Source organism: Dermacentor andersoni, chromosome 1 (assembly GCF_023375885.2).
Source record: "Dermacentor andersoni chromosome 1, qqDerAnde1_hic_scaffold, whole genome shotgun sequence".
Classification (NCBI taxonomy): domain Eukaryota; kingdom Metazoa; phylum Arthropoda; class Arachnida; order Ixodida; family Ixodidae; genus Dermacentor; species Dermacentor andersoni.
Genome location: NC_092814.1, coordinates 227,321,899 through 227,345,355, shown reverse-complemented (window position 1 = coordinate 227,345,355; position 23,457 = coordinate 227,321,899). Strand labels below are relative to the sequence as shown.

Sequence of the window (23,457 nt, the reverse complement as noted above, 5' to 3'; positions counted from 1 at the left end):
ATTCCAAAAGACGCATTACATTGGCAGATGGTACTCCCGTACCGCACGTAGAGAAAATTAGAATCCTAGGGTTACACCTGCAGGCAAACGGCCATAACGGAGAGACGGTGCGAATACTTCGCCGTTCGGTAGATGACACTATCCGATTCTTGCGTCACATCACGAATAGACGCAATGGTATGCGTGAAGAGTGCGCGATCCGTCTCGTGCAGGCGTACGCGATAAGCCGCATAACGTATGTTGCCCCTTACCTGAGGTGGACCGGGTCCGAAAAAAAACAAAGTCGAATGCATGATCCGAAAGGCTTTCAAGAGGGCGGTCGGCGTTCCACTCAACACGAGCACCGACAAGTTTCTAGAGCTCGGAGTTCACAACTCACTTGACGAGTTAATCAAGGCGCACGACATTGCGCATTACGAACGATTATCGAGGTCAAAGGCAGGTCGATGCATCCTCGAGTCGCTCAGCATCGCGTACCACACTCAGCATGGAGAAAAGACGGCGGTTCCCGCCTCTGTTCGCGACCGCCTGATCATCCCGCCGCTTCCCAAGAACATGCACCCGACGCACCACGCCGGGAGACGCAACAAACGAGCAAGCGACCTTCAGAAGAAGTTTGGTAACAGCAACGAGGCGGTGTACGTAGACGCGGCGCGATATGGAGGAGGGAGAAGCGCACACGCGATAGCGGTTGTAGACCGCTCGGGTACGTGCCTCGCAAGCGCCACGGTGACCACGGGACACACGGAGGCGGCCGAAGAAGCCGCGATAGCCCTAGCACTCGTCGCGGTGCCGAACGCTGCGATCGTGATCAGCGACTCGCAGGCGGCAATCCGCGGCTTCGCGCGCGGTCGTGTCTCGCGGGAAGCGGCCCGCATACTCCGAATTTCTGACGACGGCGACTCGTCATCGCCATCGCAACCCCAAAATTCTACGGTCTTCCTCCTCTGGACCGCGGCACACACCGTTGTTCCGCTCCCGGGCAACGAGGCGGCCCACGCCACGGCTCGAGGTCTCACACGCCGAGCCGCCGTTGATTATGTGGCCGCCTCCGCCCCCGAGAGCGGGGCATCGCATCTGCCGGATCGGGACACTACAACAGAAACACAGCGACAAGAAACACACTTGGCGTGGGGCTATCGCCTAACCACGTTTAGAGACCTCACCCAACACTACAGACTCGAAAGACGCACATTCCCGCCACCGCACGATAAATTGAACAGGAACGAGGCCGTAACTTTACGCTTGCTCCAGACACAGACCTAACCTAGCCCCGCTATCTTACGCCACTGCTATCCGCGTTTATATCCAACAGACGCGTGTAAAACATGCGGACAGAGAGCAACGCTGCGACACATGCTCTGGAAGTGTGCCGGCAACAACGGTAATGAAACCAGCTCCGTTGGCGACGCGTCGATAATCGCGGCCGTTGCCAGAGTAGGAGAAGGCTCGAGCTCGCTTCTTCCCGACGCCGCCCCGGATGCGGGAGCCGCCGAGGACCTTCTCCGTAGGCGTCGCCGCCGCTGGGAGGCGGCTATCAGAAGTTCAGAGCTGGCAGACCAGCTCTGGGCCGTCCGGCAAGCCGAAGATGCCGCTCGAGTCCAAGGACTTCGAGCCGCCACCTGAGGCCACCACATCAAGAACTGCCGGACTATTCTTTACTAAAGTTTCTTCTTCTTCTTCTTCTTCTTCTTCTTCTTCTTCTTCTTCTTCAAGGTTAGCTCTCTTATAGTCTCCAATTATTTTTTTTACTCTTCGGAAGTTTCAGAAACGCAGTATTAAAGTGAATATTTAGCAATAAGTCGTCACTGATACCCGGTAAGTAATGGATGGCAGAGGCATAATCGAGACGATTGGTTAGGATCAAATCGAGAATGTTTGCGGAAGTGGATGTTAATGTCGTGGCTTGTGTGACCAATTGAGTAAATGAAAATGTAGTACAAATACCAAGAAATCTTTTGAATCAGGAGAAGATAATAAGTTAGGTATATCGCTGTTCCAAACTATATTAGGAAAATTAGTCACCGAATAAGAAAAGAGGGGTAGAAGGAAACTTTGTCGTAATGGTACTAATTACATCGTGCAATTCATTGGTAAATGCGGGTGACGAGGAAGGTGGACGATAGCAAATGCCTAAAATTACCTTTTGATGGTTCAGAGTTGCTGTAGTCCACACTGATTCTAGATTGGTGCTGATGTGAATGGGTGACGATGGGATGCGTTTCGAAAGGGCAAGAAGTACACCGCCACCACGGCGCTCTGTTCGGTCACAGCGGTATATCGTGAATCGTTTGCTATCATCAAACAGTTCTTAGTCTTGAATGTCATTCGAGAGCCACGTTTCAGGTAAAGCTATTATATTGGCTGAACACGTGCCAATTGCGGATGATAATGAGTAACGGTTTTTCAGAACACTTCTGATGTTAGTATAATGGATGCTGACTTCATTATTTTGCACATGCCCACTGCCCCTCACGTGTCCCTAAGTAGGAACGTGTTACGAGGCAGCCGAAACATGCTTTAGGCCGACGTTGCGTCTTGGCATCTCCTGAATACCATTCGAGTTAGAATGGTACATGTGGCATTTGTTGTTTAGTAGCAGTTTCTTGTGGCTGAGTTTAAACTGTGGCGAGTCTGGTTGTGATTTAGCAAACTCAATTAGTTTTTTACGGGCAAGTCAAGTTACGGGTGAAAAGTCCTCATTAACTGCGATGTTGCTAGGTCTTAACTGCGCGCGCGATGAAAGTACTGATTCTTTCGCTTTGTAGTTAGTAAATTTAGCAATTATCGGGCGACATTGGTTAGCTTGGTAAGTGCCCAGCCGATGGGCTCGCTTAATTGAATTGCTGGGAAAAGAGCCAAGAGCGGCGTTAAGTACTGAGGTTAGTTTTTCTTCTGTCTGTTGCCAGGTTTCTTTCGAGTCAGGTAGGCCATGATATATTAAATTATCGCCACGAGACCTGTCTTCCAGATCATCCAGACGCGATAATAAGGAGCTGTTCTGAGCAGCGAGGCTATCTACGTTGTCTTGCATGCGTGTTAGGTTAGTGTCGAAACGGTCAAGGGATTTTAATCTTTCTTCTAAATCGTCAAGCCTTTTCCTAATACCTGCTAGCTCAGTTTGTATATTTTTCTGTCCCTTTTTAATGGCTTTGACATTCGATACAAGTTCGGTTTGACACTTCAAAGACTGTAGTGAACGAGAGTGTACGTCCTTAAGCAGTTTAAACATTATCTTCATTTGGTCTGTGGGATCATCAGGTAAATAATCCAGTTCGTATAAGGCGACAGTACGTGTGTTAGGTCCAGGGTTAGATTCAATGTCACCAGCGCATAACAATAAAATCGCCATTGCGTAGCACTGGCGCAACGACTCGCACAACACCCGTGGGCACGGGAAGACAATCAGGCAGTGTTCATCAGTTTTTTTTAGTGTATACCAAGAATCGTGTACACACCTGCATCGCAAAAACGTGCCGATCGAGCACAAAGCTGCCAACGCTGGTCCCGTGCTCACTGAAGAGCGTGCCAGAGTGCCAGCTGTTTAAATTCGCAGCCAGAAGTGATGGCGTTGACGATGGCGCTGGGTAGAATGGCGGCAGCTGTGCGACGGAAGTTGAATACAGGAATGGAGCATCGGGGTAGAAGCCGTGGTTGTAGTCGAAGCTCGGCAACGGTGAGGCAAGACTGGTCCGGAATTCGGGAGCTGACGAGAGCCAAGCAAGGGCTAGCGATAATACCGCCTGTATCGCAAAAACGTGCCGATCAAGCACAACGCTGCCAACGCTGGTCCAGTGCGCACTGCATATGTGTCACCCAGGTGCACATATGCAGCCGCAGCAGCTGAATCTTGTTCCTTGCTTTCGCCATTACTCTAACTTCCTGTCTTTCCTTGCACGCACCTCCCCCTACCTCTCTAAGGGACTGTAAAACATGACGTGTGGTCAGTCGCTTTTATTATGTGTTACATCGCCAAAGCAGGGGCTCGAATATCGCAGGCGAGAGTATAGCCTACACGTAGCGCATTGCTGCACTGACATATGTCCCTACCTGCTGGTTTCACCCCTTTTCTTTCACGAGGCAGCTGCAGGCCGCCACCGACATCATAGTCAATTACGCGGCCGAGAGAGGCGTAGCGTGCTCACCGCATAAACCAGAATTGTTTATATACAATCCGGAGCACTTAAGGTGCAAGGCACCGTCGGCGATCAAAATTAAAGCGGCGGGTAAGGAGGTACCAATAGTCGAGCAAATCAGAATCTTGGGCCTGATTCTCCATTCGCACGGCCATAATGGCGAGACCGTCAAGAGGCTGCAGAATTACGCGATGCAGACCCTGAGCCTAATTACGCGGGTGGCCAGCAAAGGCCGAGGGTTAAATGAGCAAATTTTGATAAAAGTAATACAGGCGTACATTTTCAGCCGGGTGAGCTACGCAACGCCATATCTCGATTTGAAAGCGGTGGAAAGAGAAAAGATAGATTCTCTAATGAGAAAATGCGTAATAATAGCGCTGGGACTGTCCATGTGCCCATCCACAGAGAGACGATGGCTCTAGGGGCGCACAACACACGGGCAGAACTGGTGGAAGCGGTGCGAAACTCTCTAATTGAGAGACTTAGCACCACGAGGACAGGAAGAGCCATATTTACCAAAGTTGGAATAAATCCAGATAGAGGCCCCACCCAAAAGGTGGAGGTAGATACGGATGTAAAAAAAAAAAAATTTATTAACCCCCCCCCTCCCCTTGCCAAAAAACATGCACCCAGAACATAACAAAGACAGGAGACAAAAACGAGCCGAAGCATTACAAATTAGATTCGGGCAAATTTTGGAACATGAGGTGGCTTATGTAGACGCGGCGGGAGGTGGCGGCGGTTTTACGGTGGCGGCGGTTTTACGGCGGCAACGGCCGTCAGCGGCCGGGGCGATCCCGTCACAACTGCCACTCTGCGAGGGCGGAGCGTAGAAGTTGCCGAAAAAATTGCGATCCCGTTAGCTTGCGCTGGAACGGACGTGAAATTTGTGATCAGTGACAGCAAAACTGCCATACAAAATTTTAGCAAGGGAAGCATCTCGCCCTTAGCGGCCAGAATCCTAGGCCAGAGAAATTTAGATAGAAAAGTTCAAATAATTTGGACTCCGGCGCACGAAGCCGTCCCCGGCAACGAGGCGGCCCACGAGCTGGCTCGAGATCTCTACCGCCGAGCCGCTACGGGGCCCCTCGATGACTGAGGGAGCGGATAGCGCATGCTAAAGTATGGGGAGATCATGCAGCATTATAGATTGGATCGTAGACTGGTATCCCCGCCAGACCTGAAATTAAACAGCAGACAAGCAGTCGCGTGGAGACGACTGCAAGCTTATAGCGAACCACATGTTCCCCGAGGCCCGGAGCGATAGGTGTAATCTTTGTGGAATGAGAGGGACCTTCGACCATATAATATGGGAATGCCCGTACTCTGCCTGGGGGACGCACAATATAGGTAGTAGAGACACCTGGGAGACCCTGATGCGCAGATCGGACTCTGAGCTCCAGCTCCGGCTCTTCCAACTGGCTGAAGAGGCTGCTGGGACCCAAGACTTCCCAGCCTGCATCTGAGGCGGCGGCACCCACCCCCTGACCTGCGTGTCGGGGGGTGGGTAGATCACCTTATCTGTTGGACAAGAAAGTTTATTCTATCTATCACGAGGCGGCTTCATTCTAACAGTACCCGTCTTAACCAATATATATTTCACAACTGTAAGAAGCGTATAACTAAACAATATTGTTGGCCCAACGTTGCAGCAGTTTGTTGATTGAAATAAGGGCTCCGCCACTCACATATACTTTATCGACGCGAGTGCAAAGTAGACTCAAACGTTCGATACCAGTGTGCGCGGCGCCGATGTGACAGAAATTTTCCGTATTTAAGCGTTTTGTAACCCTAGTGATTCGTTCAATAATTTTAAACTGGCGCATAAGCGGTCACACTTCTATAGAAGTCAATATAAGTCACATATATATGCTTGTAGCCGAAAGCACGTAACTGTTCGGGTCGTATTCAGAAATATTTCTCTTTCGTTCTCAATTCCTAGCTACAAGCTTCCTGTATCGCGAGGTTAGCGTAGCAGAGACTTGTCAGAGCCAAAGAGGGACGACGCTGTCGACAAAGTGATAATTAAGCATAGGCGTATCTATCGGGGGCAGGGTACTTGCCCTCCACCCCCCCACCCCCCACCCCACATACACACACTTTTGAAAGCGGACACTGTTGGCTGCACACTGGCAAATCAAACAAAACCACTAAGGCCAAGGGTGCTATGCAGGATGCGCCGAGTTTGTCGTTCTCACGAGATTTACCACAGTTTGCTCGATGGCAGTCAGTTATCCCAGATAACATGTAACATGCAAAAACAGCAGGCAAAAAAATATTGTCGAGAAAATGCCGCGTATGACAACATGAGCGCCTCCTGCGCGGCAGACTGCTTCCGCGTTTCAAGCGCAGAAGGCTGCGCAACGAAACGCGCCAGCGCCGTGTATTGCAATCGACGTATTATTGCAATTTAGCAATACCGTGACTGACCGGCTGTCTATCTGCACACTTGCTGTGAGCCGCTTGCCACGCCTTTCTCGGGCGCCTCAAGGGCGTGCCTCCTTTTTCGGGTATTATCTTCTTATCCTTCGTCGAATGCGAACAGGGCGCATGCGGTGCATTCTTGCACCTACACATTCCCTCAGTCGAATACGTTAAATACAACAAATAAAATAGCAAACATTTTCTTTCTTAATGTGTCTGTTTTTTCGTTTTTAATGGAATAAATTTCTTATGATGAACGAATATTGAGCGAATTATTAAATTTTGCATTTTTTGCCGGGTGTGGCGACAGTGAGGCGAAAACTTACACGCGGACAACTTTATAGTGGGTCTCACGCACGAGGGACTTCATACGGGGAGCAGTGGCCAGGGGCGCTGCAGTGCTATTCCCAATAACTTCAGTCATGACAATGACCTGGCCATTCCCTGTCCATTAGCGGTATGGCAACGCAGCGGCATAGCTGTTCACCGCAGAAGCCTCACTGTGGCCTTTAAGGCCGCTGCTTTACCGACTGAAAACGGCACTCTAGCCATAGAGACGGGAGCAGCGGCTGTCGCTGCAAATGGCGGTACGGTATTCTAGGGCCCGTAGTAACGCAGCACCGTGAAAATTTACCAGTTTATCTGTGTGCGCGAAGCCTGCGCGATGCACTGCGAAGAGCGTGCTGCCCAGCGACACAATTCGTCACTTGTCATCGCCTGCCCAGTGAAGATGTAATGGCCCCTCCTCCCCATTCCTCCTCATCATACTCCAACCAACCACTACAGTAACAAAACCCTCCCGGCTCCACAAAGAAGGCTTCGCCTTGGAAACATCAAAAGAACAAATGAGAGGGAAAAAATAGAGGCCTTGGGGAGAGAATCTCACTCTGCCGCGCTTTAGTGTTGGTGGCTTGGCATAATGTAGAGCAGTAACTGCCCGATAAAACGTTCCGATTACATTTATGTCGCGTTTTTACATTGTTACGCGGACAGCCCGATGCAAGAGCCTTCCCGAGCGGCCTGCGCATGGCTTCGTGATCGCGCCCAAGACGGACCACGGCATGCGAGCACTGTTCCGCTGTACCGACGGATACCAGCTGGTGGGGCCCAACGTCACCGTCTGCCAGTTCGGGAATTGGACACACGAAGCTGTGCCCTTGTGCCGAGAGAGTGAGTAGTATGGCAGTGGACCAGCGATCGCACTCGTAGTATGCAGTGGCGACTGCAATTTACATTTGCTTATTTTTTCTTTATGGCAGATCATAGAAAAATAAGTGTGCGCAGAAATCACTTCCCCATCAACAGGACAATGTACTGCCTGTTCTAACCAACATGTCATGAGTATGTGAACGTCTCCTTAAAACCGGGTCTGTGGATTCAGAAGGCTGTTCGTAAGCGAATATGCTTCATTGGCTGGTGCTCGTCACACTTTCCACTTTCCAGTCATGGCATCAAAGGCCAAAATATCCGTCTTTCCAATCACGAGTCGAGATTGCGTACGAAAGCATGTAAACAGGCTGAATTTATGAAGGTTTATTTACTTTTCCAGGGCATTTTTCTCATTGACCAGCCGAATTGCTAATGACATGTTCGCTATCCCGATTGACCGATACCTGCAAACCACTTCAGCGCACGAGGCGCCTTGTGAAAACGGGCCCTCGGGTCGAATTTACAGATATTTTCATTCGTGACAACTGTTTGTCGTTGATCGGCAGCCTACAGTAATATTATGTTCGCTACCACAATTTACCGCCATCAAGCTACGGCACGCGTATTCGAAAAATGTTCTTACGCTAGAATTGTTAATAAGAGCGGATGCCAGTCAATCGTGATGCTGGACAAATTAGTGAAAGGGCCAATGCCAAGCCGCACTTACGAACGTAGAGCTTTGCAAATCCAGCCCCATATTAGCGTGACAACTGCTCTGTAAAGGCATGCCTTCGTTCGTACGAGCAGATTGTTGCTGACCGGTCGCCTTTTATGATATTCAATTCAATTTTATGGTCCTGAGGGAACAAGATTTCCTGATTTCTCAAAGCATAGCCTGCTCGCTGGTAAGATTGCTTGTTCTCTTTCGAGGTTGATCTGCGCATGTTCTTGCGAACCGACCCGTGTTATTTGCAAAGCAGCTCTTACGCTAGAGCAGTTCGTTCATAACCGGCGCCGACCGATCCGGATAGCCTACATGTAGTCTATGCATATGCATATTTGCATATATAGCGATGATCCAGTTGATTGTTGCTCATTTCGCTTATACGTAAACGGGTGTATATACATATGGCGCATCAAGCCGTCCCAAAGTATAAGTTGTCATGACATAAAAATTGATGACAAAGTTCTTACGAACAATTTGAGCGTGCGTGCGTGCGTGCGTGCGTGCGTGCGTGCGTGCGTGCGTGCGTGCGTGCGTGCGTGGACTCCAGCCTCAGGGATCCACGAAATATTTCGCTCGTAAGAACTGTTTTTCATTTGTCGACTGCCTTCGTAAATAAGATATTCGCCGTTACGATTGGTCGGCCCCTGTCCATACCAATCGTTCTTGCGTACGAACTACATTAATGAACGGGCTCAAATATTAATTAAGGGTATGTACAGAAAGATTACTGAAGACATCAAAAACAAAGACGGGATGGCATGCCTGAGGGCCTCATTTGAGTTCATATGTCGGCTGCTCTGAATGCATTGTCACTATCGCCATCTAGGCTGTAGCAACAAATGGCGTTCGCCGGATTGTGCGTTCGCGCTCTCTGTAGCTCAGTTGAGAATACGGGCACTCACGCCTCGTACACTCTAACCACGCAGCTCTATCGTACTCATGTGCAACGTATCAAATGGCATCCCTCGAAAAACACTGTTTGTTTTGACACAAAACTCATCGGTATTAGAAAGAACAAGCCTACTTCGCAGCATGAGCTGTACGAGGAGCGTTCGTAGTATTTCATGAAGGAACAAAGATTAAGCGAGAAGACTCAGTTGGGAGTTCAGTCTGAGCCAGCACTCGCGTTAAACTGCTTCACTATTTGTTCAACACTTATGTGCCGGTAAGCAAGCTCTATGAGCATCCACTTGCGCATCAATTTGGGTTTCACCATCGAGCGAATGTCGGCCGCTTAATTTTGCGCCGTCCAGGGTTTTTCGACTGCACAGAAATAGCCTGCACCATTTTATAACAGTGTCATAAGCTGGAATATTGTCACTCTCATCGTCTCGCATTAATCTCCTTGGCATTGGGTCTCTTGACGTGCAGAAAGCCGGATCACTATTTGTTCTTCAATCAAGTTTTCTGGTAGACGCTGTCATTTTTGTTTTGATGTCCAAGGTGTGTTCCGCAGTGCTATAATAAACATTTTTTTTATATTCAGGTGAAAGAGAAAGGCGATCCCTCATTTTGATGTTTATCGTGTACGCCTGTTCCAAATTTATGGCACCGATAGTACAAACTTTATGAACGTCCCTTGTAGTTAGGCTAGATTTTGATTTTCCCAAAGCTTGCCCAAATGTATCAGTTGCACTAGATAACGCAAACGCAGGTCTGTTTCTGTTCCTTCGCAGTTTATTTCTTATCTATTTGTCAGCCCAGGGTCTGCCACATAAATGGCCCTATTATCAAGGCCACCATTTTTGAATAAACCGCGAAAGTATGTAGCCGAAAACTAGCAGTTGACAGCAATGGCAGGAGCTCAGACAACTGTGCACCCTTTCTACAAAAAAGTGCCTCGTTTAATATTACCTGTGGCTGTCAATTTCACAGCAAAGTCTTACATAACTGCGTGCCTTTGCGAGGACTGGCGCATATTTTGATTAGTCTGTCTGTGCCACTGCTCGTCTCTACAGTGCTCCACCACATCATAGCATGGTATAAGTATTGCAGAATGTAACACTAATGGGCGATCACACTACCGTGATGCAGTCGCTAGATCCGACGGCTTCTCGAAAGCGACTTAGCAGCACGTGCTGAGATGGTCTTAACTGTCGGGCACTTGGGTCTTTCCTTGTACGCGATGTGCTTGCACAGCGCTTTGAAGAGAGAAATCTGCCGAGAGTTACCCTGAGAGCAGCCATTACGAGAGAGAACAGCGCGCTCGAGCTCCAAGAGATCCTTGTTCGCCTGAGTGCTTATGCGTGCGTAAACATCGGAGGCTGCCCCGTACGGGCATGTGCATCTGCTCCAACGGCAAGTGGAGCGACAGACGATGCGCGAACGCACCGTTCTAAAACGATTTCAGGGCGCTTAGGCACGCACGCGCCGGTCTCTAGTGGAGTGTGTGCATTCTATATTTTCAGTATGCAGCATCTCTGCGACAAGCCGGCATGCGAACAGCTCAGTCCATTCAAATAGCACGTAGGCGACAGGCAGGAGCCACATCCGCTTGCGAATGATCCCCTTCGGCCTCTGCAAATCATCGTAAGTGGCACATGCTGCCGCACGCGTTCGTGTAGTAAAATGTTACAGTTTCAGTATTTCTCTTCTCTAGACGAAATGGAGCCCCGTTATGTTTCTCTTTCCGCATTTGAAGGGACCCTGAAACGGTTCGGACAAATTTTGTAGACGAGTAGGGTACAGCTTAAGTAGAACATTCGCACCACAATTTAAGTGAAGCGTTACGTATTAATGGAGCTACAAGCGATTACAAGTTACTCTCCTCCCTAGCCATGTTTTTCCCCCTCAACTCGTTCGCCGAGCTATCGGGGCTAAGCTTCGCCTTCACTGGTTCTGCGTCACGATGCGACGTCACATCGTCCACTTCCGGTTTCTTTGGAGCCCCCCCCCCCCCCCCCCGCGAGAACCTTTCTGCTAGCCGCTTGGCCGTCGACCCTAAGCGAGAGCTATCGAAGCAGCGTGCGTTGCGATCATTCTGTCGTAGCGCCGAACGTGTCTGATATTCCGGTAATCACACATTAGCTCGATGGAACGGCGGAGGCATAAACTCAAGCTAATGAAGGAACTTTATCGTAGACGTACGTGAGCTGCCTGATCGGTCTCCATGGTCCAGCCACCCGTTGGCGCTGAGCTTAACCAGCCAAAGAAAGAGCTAATATTGTTCTAACCAAGTGTAAAGCATTTTAAACATTTATTACAAAAACAACGTGTTAACGATTACACTCATGCGAAAAATTTACACCAGCAGCCAAGAAGAATACATTCTGTTACTGCTACTGTGTGGGGTTGAGCTCTGTGCCACCAGGTGGCTGCACCATGCAGACCATTCACATGTGCGCTTCTCTTCATGCCCTGAAACGACACGCAAGGGGACACGGCCAGGCCCTGTCCCCTTGCGCTTGCGTTTACCCTAATACCGGACTCGCGAAACGCTATTGCGTTAGTAATCTTCCGGTGTAAAGTGACGGCCGCAATCGCGCAAATCTTGGTGCCGATCGGATAGCGGCAGTCCGATGCGCTGCAGCCAGTCCGCTCGTCTACTGGCTTGCAGAGGGACACATGTTGCAGCTTGACATATTGCCAGTCGCTATGTTTGCAGTCCACAACGCAACAAAGTCGAATCATAGCGCTCACGAAAAGGCAGACCGACACTGACGGCGGAGCTCTTGTCAAAGACGGAGCAAGTTGTAACACAAGCAGACGACACTTGCTGTGTGCCGGAAGTGCTTTTAAGTGTACGGAAAAATCGTTCTTGTGCATTCTCTTTCCGTTACTTTCCTTTTATAAAAACAAGTTAACTAACATTCCAACTATTACGAACATCATTTGTTCACCATAAAGGAAAAATTATCGATCACGCACCCTGGTCAGCCAATCGGATAGCTCGCCCCACTGACGTCGTATGGGTGATTTACATCATATGGGTAGGGGCGGATTAATATTCCGCTGAGCAGTGTGCTGCGATCGGCAGCGATGTGCATTTTTAAAACCTTATAACAATTTACACGCCTTACCCGGAGCACTTAGATGCGTCAATTAATGATCAGATGGACCTACTCTAACGACTCAGTACATTTGTACAAAATGGTCAAAATCGTTTCAGGGTCCCTTTAATGCTTCTGGAAAACTTATCGATAGTAAAGGCTAAGTTCTTTGTTGTCAACAACGCGTGGAGACGCCCGAGCGTCTCTTATAGAATCAGTGGTGTTTTACCACATGTCGATCAGACCAGTCTGTCTTCTGAATGCGATAAGGAGACTTAAGGCTTCTTTGTGGGCTATGACTGATCCGTCGGGGAACACAAGCTGCTGCAGCACGTATGCGGAAAGGGCTCGACCATAGAAAGTGTCAAATGTCTCCTGTCTCGTCGCATGTCGTACAGTTCGGAGAATTGATACACATCTTAAATAACCATGCTGGTGTACAGCTGGAAATACTATACCACTGTACAGTGAGTGCATCATGGCAGCACGCACGCACACACGCACGCACGCACGCACACGCACGCACACACGCACACACACACACGCACACACGCACACGCACACACGCACACGCACACACGCACACACGCGCATTTATACTTATAATCGGACCTCCTTTTCACTATAACGAAATGTGCCTATACTATTCGTAAATTTGGCATGCAGGAGCGTTCATTCAGGACAGCACGTAGTTTTCACAAGTATGGTCTGTCCGCCGATAGTAACTTTCTTCGAATATAAAGTGCACGCAATTACAGTGATCGTGTAGTTTACCCAGGAACGGAACATGACAAGAAGCTTATTTGAGCCCGCGAGGTGGCAGCACTAGCGAATGACATGAGCAAGTCTCGTCGCTTGCTGCCAGCTGTCTGCATCAAAAGTACGAAAGCGATATACGATGGTTAAGACGTATTTTTGGCCTAGTTGGTTCATATCCGTAGTAAAACAGCGCCAGAGACACAGCGCCCTGTGTACGTGTCGTTCCTCCTCGTCTGGTCCCTTGTGTTCTCTGGCACTGTTTTACTCCAGGTATATGATGCTTGTCGAGGGAAGAATGGTGATGAAAAGTGTATGCACAATGAAGTACGACACATAACTAATTATATATAAGGTCTCTGCAGCCCTTTTGTCACAGTGGCACGTATCCATTCTAGGGAATTGACCTTCCAAGGCCTTCTGCGCGACGCGCATGCCGCGCTGTTCGGTCAGCTAGAACCTTACGAGCGTTCATATCGCGCACGCGAATCTGCTGGCAGCAAGAAGTGACTGAAATGGACAGTTATACGGATGTCGCACGGACCATTTTCGATCGCGATCGGGCCCGATCGGAGTTGATAGCTATCGAAAGTACCGTGTGACACCCGTATAACTTCCCAACCCAACACTGGGGCAATGAGGTAACCCATAGCATAAGGCTCCGAAATGTACGAGATTTTGATTACTTGGGATTCTTTGACGTGGCTCTCCCAACGATATGTGCCCGTCGCGCACGGCTGTCGAGCCCGCGACCTCGTGCTCAGCAGCTGGACGCCATAGCCACTGAATCATCGCGGCGGGTGCAACGAGAAGCTAGGATAAACGTAATTTATTGGTCGATATTGTTACGAAGAAATTTTTTACCCACAGCATGTTAATTAATAAAATGAACGGCATGATCTACATAAACTTTGGCTACATTCTGACGAACGGAACGAGAAACTTGAATCGGGGTAAGGTATTCTTGAGAGATTAGTTGTCAGCACCAAAATAATTGTGGTTGAAATTACCTGCTTATGGCATCAAACTGGGTCAGTCAACAGACTCGAGATCCTACGTGAGAACGCAGAAACGTGTGTGGTTAAGAACGCCTGCGCTGATTTTTTTCTTAAAGTGAACCTTTCTTCGCCCCTTCCTTCAATTTTGCCACTGCGACTGTCTGGCACGCAGCGCAAGATTCTGCGACGGTCTTGGGTGGGTTGCGAATCAATCCGGCGGGAAACTCTTGCTTCACAGCCCGCCTGACGAAGCGAACTTTCTTGTCCTCAGACATGTCTGGGTCGGTGTGGCCGAACAGGTGGGCCCTCTCTTCCTTGTGGACATCAGTGTTCCCGTTCGGGAGCTGCGCACGGGTTTCCACGAGAACTTCGGTCCTTTCCTTTCGTACGACACTCGTGAAGGTCTTCAAGAATTTCTCACAATATGGGTTCCACGTCGTTAGTGCGGTCTCCTTGTTCTCGAACCAGGCCCGAGCAGCGTCACCTAAAAAAAAAAATAGACATGGCGCAAGTTGTTCTCGGCGCTCCAGTTGCTGAAAGTCGCGGTCCTCTCGTATGTTTTCAGCCAGGTTTCGAGATCTTCAAGTGATGATGCACGGAAATTACGTGGCACCCTGGGCTCAGTCGAAGTACGATGACTGCGGATTATGCTGAGTCCGTCATCGTGGCTCTCGATTTGGTGTTCGTCTTCCTGGTTGTCATGCGTAGAAGTCCGAACTCCGGGGGCAGGTTTTGTAGCCTGAAGCTAGCTCAATGCTCCAGGGCGACGTTGATGCTATCTTCGGGGCTTGGGCTTGGGTCATGGCTTTGGGGAAAGGGGTCCGGTTCGTTAACGCAAAAGCACCTCCACCAGATGTCACGTGGTAGTCACGGTGAAGAACGACAGAATGTCAAAACTGTGAGTTACAAATTTAACTTTTTATATGGCGAACTTGCGCCACGCAAAACAAGCAATATTCAAGCACTACGATAGCGGCGAGCAGAGTCGGCGATCGTCAAAAATCTGGTGAATGGGTCAAGCGCGTCGTCTTTTATACATGAGTCGTCGAAGGTTCCAGCGTAATCACTGGTGCCCGTGTGTCTTCCAGAAAGAACTACACCATTCGCGTGGCGCATAAAATCAGATTACACAAGGTTGGGTGGCGACAGACAACGGATAGAACCATCGATAACATTCGAGAAACTTGCGATACATGCAGGCGCATACTGCGCTGATCGATAACGTTTAACATTTGTTATCCGGTGAAAATCAGTCACCCGAGAAAGCTAAACAAGTACACTTGTCAATATACATAATAGGAGCGCTGCGGAGGGGCAAGGCGACGTCAAAAACTCGTTTGGGGTCTATCAGACCTTTCCCACGCATAGGCACAATGACCTCTCGAGCTTCCTGGGCGTCACCACACTACCCACTAGACCGCCGTAATTATGCGTGGCATAGCATTGCACAAGGTGCCGAGTTTGCCTTTGTACTCACGCGCAACAGTCCAGAGGGGAGGCAGATAGAATGGTAAAGAGGACGTGATAAGAGGAGGCTGAGAATGGACAGAGCCGACAAAGTCACGAAATGAGTTCCCACTCTTAACTTGTGGCAGCTCGCACACATGGGGGGAGCGCGAGGCAGGGGAAAGGAGACGTCAGAATGCACGCCTCGTTTGGGGTCTCTTCAATAAACGAGACGCTACTACTAGATATGGTAACAGTTGCGGACAAACTGGATAAATGCAAATTCAGTGTGCAGTGCGATCCCATACGGTACGTTTCTGCTGTTTCTGAAAAATAAGCACCGACTAAATTTACCCAGCGGACAACTGACGCAGGGCGTACGGACGTAAATCTGCGTTAAAGCAGGAAGATACTACGCAAGCGGTCGCCCCGCAAGTCAAGAATTCTGTGCCGGCCACGATTGCTAAGTGGTTATGGCATTGCTCAAAGTGGTAGTTGCGATCCCGGCAAGCGGCGGCCGCATTTCGACGGGGACGAAACCTCGACCTCGAGCAATGCGCTGATTTACTTAGATTTAAATGCACGTTAAGGAACCCCAGAGAGAGAAAGCAAGGACAGGAAAAGCAGGGAGGTCAACCAGAAGAGCACCCGGTTTGTTGCCCTACACTGGGGGGAAAGGGAATAGAAAGAGGAAAAAAGGGAAAGAGTAAGCACTGAGTGCGTGCGGGAGGGACACTATACACAGGGACACTATAAACGGTCTCCTAAGCAGGTGCACTTCAAGTATTGCACTAGTGCACGGATCGCTTTTCGTGCCATTGACGGTGGGCAAAATTAACCGGGAGTCGCCCCCTATGGCGTGCTTCATAATCCATTTCTGGTTTTCATGCGTGAAGCCCCATAATTCAAATAAAGTTTAAAATTTCTGCCACGATGCGGCGTGCCGTGTGAGGCAATGACATTGCTAACCTTCTCGGCCACTGTGAACAATGGCGCGCAAGAACGGCTCAAGGAAACACGTCTCGCTGTGGGTTCTGTGTGCTACGCAAACAAACAGCATTCGGGCACACACAAGGCAACCTTCAACGACCCGCCTCTCTAGTATGGCAATAAACGCTGAAGAAATTAACCACTCACCGTTATCACCACCAATTATCGTCAATCAACGAGAAAGCGCAGAAAGCTTTGCTTACATCGATTCCCACAGTGCGTGGGACCCGCATGGTTCTTTTTTCCCATTAAGTGCTGCGAGATAGCGAGTGATTTCTATTAATACTACTACTCCTTAAAAAAATGAAGAAAAAAATGTTTTAATTTCATTACCTTTCTTCATCCAGTTCTAAAATATCGCGCACAAGTTGTCTTTTCCACACGTATACTGTACATGTATAGCATATAAGCGAATATTTACACGGTTTCTGATGGAATGTAAGACATACATGCCAGTGACCATTGCGTCAGCGTCTCCTTTGTATTGGAATACCTCGTGCACCGCTCACGGAAGACAGGAAGGCAGTTATTTCGATTCGAGCGCAAGTAATTCATCTGTGATGCATGTGACCATAAATGTGCTACGCGTGCAAACTTATTCGGAGCGCTCCCTTAGACAGAAGTTTCTCATTCAAGCTACCGACTTAGTTTCTTTTGAGGCGCCGCACGTGACACGCAGCGTTATATTACTTCTTTTCTCTGAGAGTGAGTGAGTGAGTGAGCGAAACAACTTTATTTGGTCCACTATAGACGTAAGCGAACTCCACGTCACCTGGCTAGGCCCACTCGGGGACCATCAGGTGAAACCTGACGGCCCTCTCGCGAGCCCTCTGGACTGCCAGGATTTGAGAGGTCTGATCCTGGGCCCTAATTAGCCTCATCATTTCCTCTGGAGTGAAAGGGGGACCGGCAGAGGCGCAGCCCCACAGGACTCTGAGAGGAAAATTTTTGCCACTTGCTCTCGTTCTAGAAATCTGTTTAAGAGCGAATCGCCGTATTGAAAAGCGTTTTGTGCATGTTCAAAAGAAGGAGGAAGAAAGAGTTCATTTGCAGTAAATCTCGCGCTGCAATTGAACGTCTTCGGAGAAAGTGCTGCAGGGTGTTGCTGGCGCAAACGCTGGCGCGTTCTCCGATGGTATGGCAATCTGTTTCCGGTTCCGCTCGAAGCATGAAGTCTTCTGTGCTACTTGACGGCTATGCGAAAGTACGCGGTTGGATTCGAGGTGATTGTGGAGTAGCGGCGCCGGGTGCTTCCGCAGCTGCCTCCGCGTCCGTTCGTCCAGGACTGCTGAAAGTAGGTCGAGTGTTTCTTGGTGGATGACGAGCAGCCCTTCAAGTGCATATGAAAAGTTGCACGCGCAGCTTTTGCAACCTCTTTCGTGTAAATAAGCGATTTTTATGCCTTTTCTTTTTCTGTGCCTTGTAGGCCGCAAAGCAGGAGAACTTGCTCTGCAGCTAGCCGCCTGGAAAATATATTTAATCCACGGTATCAGTCTCGACTCTTGACCATACAGAATATTAAGTTAGCAGCACTGCGAGACCAAAGTTATATTATGTACCAGCTGCTTTTAACAATAAGCATATATCGTTAAGTGTTTAGTGCAAGTGCGCCGAAAATGTTATCATCATCATCGTCATCATCATCATCATCATCATCATTATTTATGGTCACTTAAATATCCCTTTCAGGGTATTACATAAGGGGAGGGGGAGGCATCAATAAGCATTATGGTTATTATTATGGTCACCTTACTAATACAATGGTAAACAAAACTTAGCATGCATGCTAGAAGATGATGACCAAAAAAATAAATAAACTACATCTGGTAGCACAACCGGCAGTACAACTGGCAGCACGACCGGCAGTATAGCAAAGCCGTACAAAAAGTAGACGTTAGAGTAACAGCGTAGTGGTGGTAGGTTAAGGGTTTAAAAAACACGACAATATGTGCCTAAATTTATCTTAATCCCTTTCATTCACTATATCGTCGGGTAGCGCGTTCTATAGTGCAATAGCAGTAGGTAAGAAATATTTGTTGAAGGCATTAGAGGTACCCTGCAAGCGTTTTAGACGGAGGTTGTTGAACAGACGGTTAGAAATGCAGTTGGGTGCAAGTAGAATAGTGTTCCTGTGGTATGGGAACTTATAATACAGTTTTTGGAAAAGGAAAAGTTGTAAAATCTTCCTACGAAGCGTTAGACTAGGCATGCTGGGGGAGGATTTAGTGCCACCTATACTTACATGCCAGTCATAGTTTGAAGCGATAAAACGATGACGTTTAACGTGAAATATAGTAGGCTTCCCGATAAGCCGAACCCGAGAGTACCACGAAAAGTTGTATATGGCTTAACAGCTTGGTCCCGCAACACACGCCTGGCTTCTTCGAACGGCTGCTACTAATTAGAAATGAAAGATGTCGTTTCAGAAGGAAAAGATATACAGATGCCAGCACTAATTTGACTCTGAATCAATGAATGACTGACTGACTTACTCTGAACCTGCTCAACAACGCACCGGAAGGGCACAAGATGTCTCTTGAGGACGCAATTGAGTCACCCGTCGCTGTTGAAGATATTCACGTCTGAAATTTTAGCGATTTTCTTGGACTAAAAAGCGAGTCCGTTCATGAGTTGCTAGTCGCTGCGCTCCCGTTCAGCCCAAGCCACCTGGATTTATTCGAGGTCTGGTGAATCGTTCTAGGCGCGAGCTCGCAACTACTGAAAGTGGCCAGGGGCCATATTCGCTCGTATACCCTTTCACGATAATGGCAGGCTACCTTTCCGGAAGCATAATATGCGGGCTGTGTGAAATTTTGCAAACCTCGCTGAACTCTCCACCGACAATATATTTTGATTAATTTTGAACTGCAGTGCGCAAAACTGACGAAGGACACTAGCAGATTTAACATACAAGCGCTGATTGTTAACTCTGCCAGTCTCCGTCGCTCGTGCGCGCTGCAGTCTAACAGTGAATCGTTACCAACTAGCCCATATTTAAGTTTTATTGCAATATATTTTAAGTTTGGCTGAAAGCTCGGTTAAGTTATTCATACATATATACTTATGCATATATGTAATGCGACTCGTACACCGTGAAAAATGTCACACAACACCCGGCTTGGATCCAACCTAGAGAGAGGGAGGAAATCCCAAGAAAGGAAATGCATGGGATCTAGACTTTGTCCAGGCTTTGTTACCTTACTCGTGTGCGTGGAAATGGACGAACTCGAAAGAAAAACAAGACAGTAGTTCCAGCCGGCAACTCAAGTCTGTCACCTTCAAGTGCTACGGTGCAACTCATGTGGCTTACTGGGTCGATGAGCTGGCAGGTCAGACTCACAGGGCCTTTACTTTGGTAAGAGGCCCATTATCCAGGCTATACTGTAGGTGCTCTGGATCGCCTACATAACTGCGCGTAGCCTCTCCTAGCTTGTGTGTTTCCACGTCCACACTCTATTGTTTATCGCTTTTTGGTTATTTTACCAATAAACTCTTTCTTTTAATATCTCTGTCGCCTTGTCCACGCCTCCATTGGCAGCGCGGTTGATCCTTTAAAGTCGTTTCGACTTGCTTCAGTTGAATACTCGCATCCCTGTAAAAATGTTTACGCCCTTATGGGTGTTTTCTTGTCACACTGGTAATACCCTTACCGTTAGGCCTTACAAAAATTTATAGAGGTCGACAACGGAGCTCTAACTACATGTGCGATGACAAAAGACGTAGCTGAAAACTATGTAATCATTCTGACAGCCTTAGGCCCACAGAAATATCCGACAAGAAAATTACGCAAGGAGTGCCTTAACAGTTCTGAGGGCCGGCGAGCGATGGGGACGGTCTTTAAGTAGCACCTGCACGGACAACGGCCGATCGTCCAGTCGTTGCAATGCGATAGATAACGTTTGTCTTTCCGACTGAAATCGATGACAGCGGCACAATGAATGTTCGATGTTCTCTTCGCCGTCACAAACGTCACATGCAGTACTGTCGGTCATTCCAATCAAAGTAGGGTACGCCTTCGTGAAAGCCACTCCCAGCACAGCCGGTATAGAAGCGATGCCTCACGTCGGAGAAGCCCGGGTGGAGGTCTGAGTTGGAGTGACGGGTTGATCAGTTCGTACAACCTGGTCCGCCTTATATTTGGGGTGTTCCACTGTGTTAAAGAGAGCTTGCGGGCCAGGTGACGAAGCTGCCTTGCAGCGCCTGTCCTGGAAAGAGGAATGGGAACGCTGTGTTTTTCTTGATGTGCCTCTCGGGCAACCTTGTCTGCTTCATCATTTCCACTGATCCTACAATGGCCAGGTAGCCAACGGAAAATAATTTCGTGGCCTTTCTGCTTGACATCGTGTTAAAGTTTGGCAATTTCGTATGTTAGCCGTTGGTGAGCTCCACGTCGGAGAATTGACTGCATGCTGTGTAAAGCCGGTCTCGAGTCGCAAAACACGGCCCGTGTACTAGGACTCTCTGTGTCCGTAAATTGAGCGCACTGCGCAGAGCCGTGAGTTAATCTGCAGCCGTGGACGTCGTCGCATGTGACGTCTTGAATCGCAGTGACATTTCTCTTGTCGGTATAAGCACAGCACCGCCAGAACTGGTCGATGTTGTCGATCCGTCAGTGTATATGTGTACGTGGCTACTGTATGTCTCGTACAACAGGAGTGAGCTCAATTGTTTTAGTGCAAGCGGCGGCAGAGCTGACTTCTTCTCAAGTCCTGGAATTCTGAGGTGTACTTCAGGACGGCACAAACACCATGGAGGAGACACCGATCTGGCCGCAGGTGTGTACCCCGATCTAAGCAAGGCACAATATGCCCTGACAGTTGTGCTAAATTGCGTGCGGGGTCTTTCCAAGGTGAGTACGGCGAGGTGATGGCAAGGGATCCCGGCAATGTGCCTGACATGTGCACGCATTGTCTCGACGGCGATGTGCGTCGTGATTGAATAATCTTGAGCAATGACAATAGTTTCAGCTGTTGACGCACTGCGTGGTAATCCAAGGCATATTCTCAGAGCTTGGGTTTGGATACTCCGAATTGTATGCAAATTGGCTTTGCAGGTGTTAGATATAACAGATAGGCTGTACTGGTGGAACCCAACAAACAACACCCTGTACAGCTGTAACATAGATTGTGTGGACACCCCCCAGTTCTTTCTTGCAAGTAACCTAAACAGATGACAAATAGCAATCGGAGGCTTTTTCATCTGGTTCACGTAAGGAGTACAGGACAGGTCTCTGTGAATCACAAGCCACAAGAACCTGTGACTTCTGCTGGGCGATATCACTTGTCCGTTGATTGGCTTCCGGGTAAACGCCGCCACTGCGCACTTTTCCCACGTGACCTCCAGTCGTTGTTTACGAAGGTATAGCATGATGTCGATGAGGCCGCCTCCTGAAGCCGTGCGCGAAGCTGAAGCCTTGGTAACCCCGACGTCCAGATACAGATGTCGTCAGCGTAGATAGAGAGTCGAACGGTGCTTGATAGGTCCTCGAGTAGTCCAATGAGGCTGGTATAACAATGGGCACATTACAGTATAGGCGTCAGAGTGGAGTGAGCTGAAGGTCTAGAAACCATGGCACGACATTTCGTTTGCCTATATAGCGCACCCCTGCGCCAGCCTAGACGACACGATAGCCCAGCACGACCAGCATGTCGCACACGGGCTCTCGTACTTAGACTGATGCAGAGATTGCGCGCTCGTCACTGCAAATGTTTACTGCAAATGATACTTTCCGAAACACGGCGAGCATTATTGTGTAGCGTTGTTTTCACTGTGGAGCTGTGATTTTAGTCTGATGATGATGGGTATGTATTTTTCTTCGAAACGTATTGTTTATATTCATCATCATTGACGTTACTTTTTCTTTTTCTCTGTGTGTGTTCGAACAGTGTCAGCGTAGGCCGAGCAAAACTCCAATCCCAGCTTGTTCAGTCGACATAGGAGCCAGACATACGAAGGCACGCCGCGTTTACTGAAATGCTGGATTTCTTATTTAGAAAAACTGGTACCACCAAAAAAAAAAGGGGGGGGGGAGGTAGAAAAGTCGCTCACCAATACTCACGCATCGCGCCTCTTGCGTTCGTAATACTTCATAGCTAGGCTTAGTCCAAGCCACAAATGAGGAACGAGTCTTTTTAAGCTAGGCTCCCAGTTGAGGACACGTTTTAACCGTGCAAACGCAATGTGCGCTTCAATTTTTATATTGTTGTGTGGAGAACCCAATGGCTAAGGTGCAATGTTTTCTTTCTTATTTGTTTTTCTTATTTCTTATTTTCTCCTTGTTACTTTTTGACATGCGGGCCTTGTATTTTCCTGCTCTTTAGCACAGACAATTTAGTTTCTAATTTCATCTTTGGATAGCAGTGCTACGATCTACATGGGAAGTAAGAGAAGTTGCAGGAAAGAGCACTCCTCTTAATTCCCTTGTAGATCGTCGCGCTGCTAACCAAAGATGCAACATTACCAACATGCCCGTCCAGCCACCCTTCCAAAATACATGTATGATTTCATCCGTTGCCATTCAGGTTAGGTGACACGCCTCTATTTATTAGTAGTTTTATGAAGCCACACTTTATGCATGCAAGAAGCAATTGCTGAAGCATTCTCCGGCGCGTTCATGATGATGATGATGATGATGATGATGATGATGATGATGATTGTGGTAGTGGTGGTGGTGGTCGTGGTGGTGGTGGTCGTTTATTGGCATTCCCTTTGAAACGGGACGGTGACAAATAGTCACTTAGCCTGCTGATCACTGTACAGAACTGTGCCACCTAGCGCCATATTCAAATATGTACGTTTATCGGCACCCCCCCCCCTACCCCTATTTCTAGCGTTGGCAAGAG

At 48.6% G+C, this 23,457-nt stretch overlaps 1 protein-coding gene across 2 annotated transcripts in view; it reads left to right on the top strand.

Moving 5' to 3' along the window:
- The window catches only part of Hasp (Hig-anchoring scaffold protein), an 865,621-nt gene that overhangs the window by 671,215 nt on the left and 170,949 nt on the right, over positions 1-23,457 (top strand). For both annotated transcript variants that reach the window (XM_050196742.2, XM_050196741.2), the window contains exon 11: positions 7,554-7,730. In XM_050196742.2, the coding sequence (XP_050052699.1) occupies positions 7,554-7,730 (177 nt within the window). The remainder of the gene's footprint in view (positions 1-7,553; positions 7,731-23,457) is intronic.